The 10392-nt window shown below is 39.7% G+C and overlaps 1 protein-coding gene across 7 annotated transcripts in view; it reads right to left on the minus strand.

Annotated features, from left to right (window-relative positions):
* Positions 1-10392, minus strand: part of LOC146540707 (sex-lethal homolog) — a 30654-nt gene that overhangs the window by 2888 nt on the left and 17374 nt on the right. The window contains exon 9 of one of the 7 annotated variants that reach the window (XR_014879215.1): positions 1153-1228. The exons of 5 other annotated variants lie outside the window; for them this stretch is intronic. Coding sequence is in view for 1 of the 2 variants with exons in the window: in XM_085205481.1 (XP_085061607.1) it covers positions 1218-1228 (11 nt within the window). In the remaining variant the exon portion in view is untranslated. Of the gene's footprint in view, positions 1-25; positions 1229-10392 lie in introns of those variants that run through there. One more of the 7 variants, XM_085205481.1, reaches the window with a different exon arrangement.

Consider the following 10392-nt stretch of genomic DNA (forward strand, 5'->3'; position numbering starts at 1 on the left):
ACAGATTAACAATAAAAACACAATATTAATTAATAATATTTATTTTTACAAGTCTACCGTTTGGCCAAGTTTGGAAGAATACTTTACACTTTTCGTTCCCTCATCTCGTCGTTCAGTTCACAAAACCATAGAGAATGAATCTAGCATTAATTTAAACAAAAAGTGCATGAGAAAATCAACAAATATTCTACAATATTTAATAGTTTCATAGGAAATAAGCTATAATCAATTTCCGCCATTCAAGAATTACTTTTAATCACTGAATAAGAAATCTCTCTTTCTCTCTCTCTCTCTCTCTCTCTCTGCTTACCTCGCAAATGTGGAAAAGGCGTGAAGACAAATAAACACAATTAGTGCAGTAAAACGAAATTAAATACACATACCGACCATTTTTAGATTCATAACAATTTTATAAAACATTTTGAAAACTAACCAATATAATATGATCAATACTCGTATAGAAATATTACTTTTATTGAAATATATAAAATATTACACTTATTGAATGTTTTTAGACGTTTTCTAATATCAGACCGTCAGCTAAACAATGGCACGATAGTACCTAAATGGCTACGGTATATTCATTATAAAGGGTAAATATTAGGGTCGGTAACTGTACTGTTATTGGGAACCTTTATTAACCTAATAGAACCCAAAACAATAAATAAATCTCAGAATCGACTTAACCGATTTAGATGCGGTTTTCAATGTTGGATTCTGGAAAGCTTTCGAAAACATATAAGGTTTATTTTATTACAATCGGTTCATAAATAAAAAAGTTATGTCAATTTAAAGTATTTAGTTCGACAAATTTGCTAATTGCCGTAACAGTTATTTTATACAACTGTTTAACTGAATTGACTGAATCTTTAGTTTTTAATTTCTTTAATAATGTGTCTATTTCCAGCGGGCGTAGCCCCGCATGGGCCCACTAGTAAATAATAAAACTGAATGGAGTAAATAATATGTCGTGACAATTTTCTTTGGATTACTAATTGAAGTAATTTTTCACTAGGATCACTCCACCTACCCTGTAAGATATCGAACACGATAACTATATAGATATCTTTCATTTGTATAAATAATCATTTATAACTAATATTTTATATATACGATAAAAAAACTAAAATAATTCTAATAACATTTCATTACCTTGTAATTGTTCAAAAGTATGGGTTAGGCCATTTCGACTTTAGCTGACGTTCTGATAATTCTTCTCAATTTGCCACTGTATACAAGAATACGCAATTGTGAAAAAAAAATATACTAACACTACATAATTATTTATAAAGAAATCCTGAATATTATAAAATTTCAGGGGAAGGTATAAAAATTATACTTGACAGATTTTGATTGAGATCTACAAAACTATTAGATCAAAATAGTTATTCTATTATAAGATCAAATTAGTTATTTAGGGACTACGAAACTTTATAATTAGCAGCAGCAGGATAAAAGACTATTTTTACAGAAAATAAATAGTTTTGGTTAAGAAAATATTATTTTAAACACTTAAAAAATATATAGAGTAAATTATTTTTAACATTTCATTCTAACATCAAGGGATTATACTAAGGAACTACAATGATATCGCATTAATATAGATTAGAAGACTCAATGTTCCCTCTTCTTTTTAATACTGTATATTTACACTGTCAAAGTGTTGCCATTATACAAATTATTAAATTGATTGAATATGTTTCACCGAATATCATCATATTTCAATCTTCGAAAAAAGAGATCTTCGAAATATGTACTAATATTGTATAAAAAAATCAATTTTAACTAGTATAGGTGCAGTTGATTTCTATATACGCAACGGTTCTCAAACCTCGAATAGGTTTAGGACATTGTTTAGAATAAAAACCTAAGAACGTCCAACTAACCCATTTTAATGCAATTATTATTATCTGTCGAATATACATATCTAATAGATAATCTATTATAAGGTTTTTTTATTAAATTATTTAACATTTGAAGAAACATTCATTAAACACTTCAAAAATATGCTTACCGTCACATATAATATGTCTACTAATGATAAAAAAATGCAATAACAAGAACTCATTATTTAGCCAATTTTGCTACTTATTACAATTTTTGACGAAATGTTACAGCTATTAAATAAGAATTAACTTTTTGATAGATATAAAATAACAATCGGTAAAAAAGTCATAAATCAATTACTGCCTGATACGTTCATGTTAATTTACTTTACCAAAATCATGTGCCATCTTTTTCTTTTCTTAATAAATAGAAAAAGACGACAACATACTTTTTTTAATATTTAACTTTAACTTATCAGAGAGTAATGACATAGAGCCTACGTTTTTATTAGTACTATCAATATCAACTATACATAATAGAAATGTGTGTATGTTTTTATGTACGTATATATAAAACGCTTAATAACCACAAGGCCAATTATATCATTATAAAGCTAAGACATAAAAATTTTAAAAAGCCAGTAACAATAGTTTTCGTTCACATCGATACCTTACTAATCGAATTCCGATATATCGATTATTAAATATTATAATAATTAAATGACAAACGATTTATTATATCAGAAAACTATATACAAATATATAAATACTACAAAGAAAATATTATTAAAATGCTATAATTATAACTGTTCGCGACAACCGACGCGCATCATCGGCTGTGAACTCGTCACAACATGTTAGAGACTGTTTAGTTTGGCAAAAAGTGACGTCATACCACTCTCGTAATTTTGAAAGTTATTATTAGTGTCTTTTCTAAATTAATAGTGTTTTTTCCTTTGTAAATAAGTAATTACATTAAATAATAAATATAAATAGATTTGGGTTCCGTTTTAGATAATAATTTTCGACTTTATATCGTATTTGAATAGTTGTACTATGATTTGCCGCATTAATCGCTTTTTATATAATAGTAACTTCCGTATAGTAAATTTTATTATTAATTATTGTTTGTCATAGTTTTCTGTAACAAAATAACAGATTTGTATATTCCTAATGTGTGTAATTAATTTTAGAGAGAATTTTCATTGTAAAAACTCATGTAAAATTCGTCATCGTAACAGCATTTTTCGTAATTTAATAATAGATAATACTTAAATAGTATAATGTTTTATACATAGATAGATAGATATTTTTATGTTCTTTTAATATGTATAAATTGTAAAAACATCCGATTTTTAGTTATTAAAATATAAATGTAAATGTGTGATATTCATAGTAAAAATATTGTTGTAAATAAAGATAAAACGGCTCGGTGGCTCGCGGCTCTCGTTACCGTTTAGCTCCGCGCAACGGAGGTGCGCGTCGGGCGAGACAGAGTCAGTCGGCAATCAACGGTGAGCACAACAGGAAGAAGATAGAATCGGAACAAGACACGAATAGAGCCGACAGTCACCGACCGTTATACAGTGATCAACATCTTGTTTCAATATCCTGTTTCAACATCCTGTTTCAGTATCTTGTTTCAATGTATAGCAAGAACGTCTCGCAAGAACGTCTCACAAGAAGGACTCACAAGAACGTCTCACAAGAAGGACTCCCAAGAACGTCTCACAAGAACGTCTCACAAGAACGTCTCACAAGAACGTCTCACAAGAAGGACTCACAAGAACGTCTCACAAGAACGACTCACAAGAACGTCTCACAAGAAGGACTCCCAAGAACGTCTCACAAGAACGTCTCACAAGAACGTCTCACAAGAACGTCTCACAAGAACGACTCACAAGAACGTCTTGGGGTCTCAGCATACTCCGTGTTCCCATGATCTGGAACCTATAGTGTGCAGGGCGTCAGCGGCTCATTCACTTGAGTTCCGCCCGTCCGGTACAACGTGCTGGTCCTTCGAGCTGGATCTGGGGACTCCTCACCGAAGCTGAAGCATCATCCGTCATCGTGCAAGTTATCGCAGTGCTCCGTCGCGCAAGTGCTCCGTCGCGCAGTACTCTATCGCGCAGTGTTTTCCGTCGCGCTCGCAAACGCATTCGCCGTCGCGTTTCGCATCCGTATCGACTGTCGCGCTCGCAACTGCGCTGACGTCACATATCCCGTCACGTCGTGAGTGTTTTGTGCATCCGCCTTCGTGAGTCTTCGTAAGTGCTCCATCGCGTAGTGCTCTCCGTCGCGCCGTGCTCCATCGCGCAGTATATTCCGTATTGACTGTCGCGCTCGCAACTGTGCTGAAGTCGCCTTACTCGCCTGTAGTCTTCGTGAGTGTTCGTGCATCAGCCTCTGACATCCGCCTTCGAGTGTTATCGTGAGTCTTCGTGAGTGTTCGTGCATCAGCCTCTGACATCCGCCTTCGAGTGTTATCGTGAGTGTTCGAGAACCTTCGTGCATCCGCCTTCGAGTATTATCGTACTACATCGCGCAGTGCTCTCCGTCGCGCAGTGTTCTCCGTCACATAGCGCTCTCCGCTGCGCTCTCCGCCGCCTCCGTTGGCGTCCGCATTGACTGTCGTGCTCGCTACTGCGCTGACATCTATCGCGCCGTAAGTCACGTCGTGAGTGTTCGTGCATCCGCCTTCGAGTATTATCGTAAGTCTTCGTGAGTGTTCGTGCATCATCCTCCGACATCCGCCTTCGTGTGTCGTCGTTCGTCTCCGAGAATCTTCGTGCTTCCGCCTTCGAGTGTCGTCGTTCGTCTCCGAGAATCTTCGTGCATCCGCCTTCGAGTATTATCGTTTCGTCTTGGTGAGTTTTACCAATTATCGTAGGTTTTTACTAAGATGCCTATCACAAGATCAAGAGGTCGATCCGAGGGATTGAGATATGAAGCCGACCCTTCATCTAGTCACACAGAGGTGACACACCCGCCTACGAATACACAAGAGGATTCCGAAATAGAAAAGAACTTAATAGTACCAAGTGACGAAAAGGAAGACTCAAGAATTATTTCAATTAACAAGGAGGAACAATTTGAAGGCACACAAATAAAGTCGACAACTTCGAAACGTGCAAACTCGAAGAAGTCTACGAAATCCAGACGTAGAGCAAGAAATGCTCGTGAAGAAATACTTCGCATCAAGCTTGAACTCGCGCAAATAGCTCTGGAAGATGCTGAATCAGATAGTTCAGAATCCCAGGAAGATAATATATCGAAAACCGACTACGTTAGCTCCTGGATTGAAGATAATGCACAAATCGTACAAAAATCACTTACACCATGTGCAGATGTTCCGAGGCAACCACATCCAGTGCCGTCATGCTATAGAATGCCTCAACATCCGAATATCGGCAACAATTCCGAAAATCAACAAGCAATACAGAGAGATTCAACAAAGGAAATAGAGGAGCTAAAAAAGGAAATAGAAAATTTGAAGAAAAGATGCGAAAAAGCCGAAACCGCTCCTACATCGTTGTGTATGAAAACAGAGGTACCTAAACCTACAATGTTACCTCCATCATCGTCATACAATTTTCCCGTCGCGTCCAAAGTCATCATGGATCTTCCTACATATAGTGGAGTGTTAAATGAATGGCTATCATACAGGGCCATATATGAAAACACTAAGGGATACTTCAATGAAGTTGAAAATACAGCCAGAATTCGAAGAAGCCTAACTGGAAAAGCATTGGAAGTCGTCGACACACAACTCATAGCTCATTCAAAACCGGATGCCATCATAGAAGAGCTTGAAATGAATTTCGGTCGTCCAGATGCAATCGCATATAGTGAATATGACAAGCTTCGATCTCTACCTCGTTGTGCTGACAATCCAAAGGAGATACATGCATTCGCCAGTAAGGTAAGAAGCAGTGTCAATCTGTTTCGCGCCCTCGATTTACACAACTTTATCACTGCGCCAGATATAACGAGGGCCCTTCGTGAAAAGCTACCATCGTCGTTATGTACCAGGTGGTACGAGGAACAAGCATCTATATTCAAACCAGACCTGACGCACTTCAGCGAGTTTCTCACCAAACAAGCAGCATGTCGCACACCTTATTCAACAGAGATCCCGCACTCAGAGCCTACTCGTCGTGTGATACATAGAACGCACAATACTACCGAAGAAAGGAAAACTAATAGATTTCATGGAATGGTGAAAAGTACGTGCAAAATTTGTAACAAAGAAGGTCATCACAGTATTAGCTGCAAGAAATTTCAAGATGCCAACTCAGATAAAAGATGGGAACTCGCCAAAGAACACCGACTGTGCTTCAGATGCCTGCGGTTCCGACAATCAGGACATTCCTGTAAACCACAGAAATGCAATATTAAGGGATGCATCGGTACTCATCATCGATTACTACACTATGATAAAAAGGAGAAATCAGAAATTCGAAATCAACAAGAAGAAAAGGAAACCGTGGCCAACGCATGGGTACCGTCAAAGGCGCATGCTTATCTTAAAATCATACCAGTCAGAGTTCATGGACCGGCGGGAGAAACCTCCGCATACGCTCTATTAGACGACGGATCAACTGTATCTCTCATAGATGAAGCTTTGGCAAAGGAAGTCGGTGCTGAGGGACGGCTGGATCCTTTAAAGATGGAAGCAATCGGGGATATAGTTATTGAAACGCCGGGATCAAGGCGTGTTACCGTGACACTTGCTAATTCACAGAAAAAGAAGATTAGCTTTACAGCTCGTACCGTTCCGCATCTTAATCTTTCCCCGCAAACAATTCGTGAAGAAGACTTAGCTGCCTGCGATCATCTAATAGATTTGAAGAACCAGCTCACCTACGACTCAGCCACGCCTAAAATTCTAATTGGTCAAGACAATTGGAATTTACTACTCGCCGAAGATGTCCGTATAGGACCGAAGAACCAACCAATCGCTTCACTCACGTCGCTCGGGTGGGTGCTACATGGTGCGCACAATAGGACATTGGGTCAGAAAATCCATTTCGTCAATCAAGTTACTGCTATTGAAGATAGAATGGATGAACAACTGAGAGATTACTTTGCCTTGGAATCTCTTATCATTAATCCGCGTCGGCCAGACTCTGATCCAGAAATAAAGGCTGAAAACATTTTGAAGAAACACACACACCGTTTACAAGATGGGCATGTTGAAACCACACTTTTATGGAAATCAGAGAACAGCATCATGGTTAATAATTATGAGTCGGCGCTGAAGAGGCTCATATCAATAGAGAGAAAAATTGATCGTGATCCTGAACTGAAAAGGAGATACACCGAACAAATGGAATCACTCGTCCAGAAGGGCTACGCTGAGGTGGCACCTAAAAGTATCTCTCCAGGCAGAACATGGTACCTGCCACACTTCGACGTGCAAAACCCGGCTAAACCAGAGAAGCTTCGCATTGTTCACGACGCCGCTGCTAAAACCAAAGGTATGTCACTAAACGATTTCCTCTTGACTGGACCAGACCTTCTTCAATCGCTTCCTGGAGTCATGATGAGATTTCGCCGTCATGCTTTCGCTGTATCAGCCGACATAGCCGAAATGTTTATGCAAGTCAAAGTAAGACCTCAAGATAGGGATGCCCTTCGCTACCTGTGGAGAGGACACCGGCGGGAGGGAACTCCTGAAGAATATCGCATGACGTCGCTTATATTTGGAGCTGCGAGTTCACCATGCACCGCGATATTCGCTAAAGATTGGAACGCAAAAAGGTACATCGACACGCATCCAGAAGCAGTGGAAGCTATCATCCACAACCACTATATGGATGACTACCTAGACAGTTTCCGAAGTATAGAAGAAGCTATAGAAACTTCCAAAAAGGTCCAACATATCCACGGAGAAGCTTGTTTCAAACTCTGCAAGTGGGTTTCAAATATCCCGAAAATAATAAATGAACTTGAAAAACAATCAAATATGACAGAAACTATTAACCTGGGTACCAAAGAAGAAAAGATTTTGGGTTTAATGTGGAGACCGTCAACCGATGAATTACGATTCAATTTAAAACTAGCAAGATTACCGCCCAGTTTATTAAAGAAAACAGCTCCTACGAAGAGAGAAGCTCTGAAGATAGTTATGTCACTCTATGACCCACTTGGTTTCGCTTCACCCGTTACTATTCGTGCTAAACAAATTCTTCAAGAATCTTGGCGAAGAATTATAGATTGGGATCAACATCTGGATGAAGATCTTTCCAAGCAGTGGGCAGAATGGATGCTACACCTTCAGAAATTGAAAAATGTGAGCTTACCTCGATGCTACTCTGGTTATAGTGATGCCACATCTGTACAACTACATATATTCAGCGACGCCAGTGAAACAGCCTACGCAGCAGCTGCCTACTGGAGGGTGGTTGCTCCGGATGGAAAAGTCCAAGTCAACATGATCATGGCTAAAGCGAAAGTAGCCCCGCTCAAGGTTATGTCAATTCCTCGTTTAGAACTACAAGCAGCCGTCATGGGAGTTCGCATAGCAGAAGCTGTCATAAAAGAACATCGTATTGCGCCGGAATGCAAAATCTTTTGGACAGACAGTAAGACAGTTCTGACGTGGATAAGAAATGGAGCCAGGTCTTATAAGCCATTTGTCGCACATAGACTAGCAGCCATTGAAGAATATACCAAAGTTGAAGAATGGCGTTGGGTACCTTCTAAGCTCAATGTCGCCGATATAGCCACCAGAGAAGTACCATCTGATTTTGGAGCTGATCATGAATGGTATCACGGGCCTGCCTTCTTGAAAGAAAATCCGAGTACCTGGCCTATCGAAAAACCGGTCGTGTCAAATAATACTGGTGAAGAACATACTTTTACCGTTAAAGAACTCCAGCTGAAGACAAAATTACGTGAAGCAATTCCTGATCCACAACGCTTCTCAAAATGGGAGCGACTACTTCGTGCCACAGCTAGAGTCTTGCAATTTTTAGATATTTGCAGAAATAAAAAAGAGAAGATCTTTTATAAGCGAACACGTAGAAATATGGAATCAGATCCTACGTGGAACAAACGAAGAGAAACATTGCAAAAGAAATCTACTACTCTACATAGCAAGAAATCTATGGATTCCAACAATTTTCTGATATTGGATTCGAAGTACATTACAAAAGCAGAAAATCTTCTCATCCGAACATCTCAAGAAGAATCTTTCAATGAAGATATCACAGACTTAAGATACAACAGGACTATTGCCAAACAAAGTCGCCTTCATTCATTACCCGTAGAACTCCGAGATGACATTGTCGTTCTTCGCAGCCGTATAGCCGCCGCCGAGGGAATAAAAGACGAAACAAAGAAACCACAAGTCTTAGATGGAGATAACTACATCACACAGTTATATATTGATTGGACCCACCGTTGTCTTCACCACAGCAGCACCGAAATAATAGTAAATGAAGTACGTCAACATTTTTGGGTAATTCGTCTTCGTCCCACCGTGAAAAGGATAGTTCATCAGTGCCTCAAGTGTCGTATTCGCAAGGCACAACCCCCACAGCCTTCTACGGGTGATCATCCTAAATCCCGTCTCGCTCATCATCGAAGACCATTTACATACACCGGCTTAGATTATTTTGGCCCTCTCACAGTAGTCGTCGGCAGACAACACGTGAAACGTTACGTCGCACTCTTCACGTGTCTTACCACTAGAGCAGTTCACCTGGAAATCGCCGCCAGCCTAAGCGCAGACTCTGCCATACTTGCATTGCGAAGATTCGCTGCACGTCGAGGATGTCCTTCCGAAATTTACTCAGATAATGGTACAAACATGCATGGAGCAGACAAAGAACTTCGAGAAGCATTCAAAGAAGAAGCCAGTCGTCGAGGCATCGCATGGCGTTTCATAACACCATCTGCACCATTCATGGGAGGCGCATGGGAACGTCTTGTTCGCTGCGTGAAAACAGCTCTATACACTATTCTTCGTGAGAGATACCCCCGAGAAGAAATTTTGGCTACATTACTCTGCGAAGTAGAATATACTGTGAATAGTCGTCCCCTCACACATGTTTCTGTAAACAATGACGACGAAGAATCTATAACACCCAATCACTTTTTACTTGGGGGTTCAGCTCGTCTACCTGTACCTGGCACATTTAGTGAGGACGACATCGATAGCAAAAAGCAGTGGAGACGCTCACAGATATTAGCGGACATGTTTTGGAGACGCTGGGTTCGCGAATATCTCCCTGAACTTCAACACCGGCGGGAGCCTCATGGTCGAGGCCCTACTTATGAAATAGGTGACCCGGTACTTATAGCCGACTCACAACTTCCAAGAAATACGTGGCCAAGAGGACGCATAGAAAAAGTATATCCAGGTGCAGATGGACAAGTGCGAATAGTTGAAGTACGCACTAAGGGTGGTCTTCTGAAAAGGCCAACCAAAAAACTCGTTCCGCTTCCAAAGTAAGAAGACGTCGTCGCTCACCGCGGGAAAGATGCAGCATCACATCGAGACCTGATTCTGCACGGCGGGAGAAATGTTCGCGACAACCGACGCGCATCATCGGCTGTG

The sequence above is a fragment of the Heliconius melpomene genome, chromosome 2, assembly GCF_056956725.1.
Source record: "Heliconius melpomene rosina isolate 202511_hmr_F chromosome 2, ASM5695672v1, whole genome shotgun sequence".
Taxonomy (NCBI): domain Eukaryota; kingdom Metazoa; phylum Arthropoda; class Insecta; order Lepidoptera; family Nymphalidae; genus Heliconius; species Heliconius melpomene.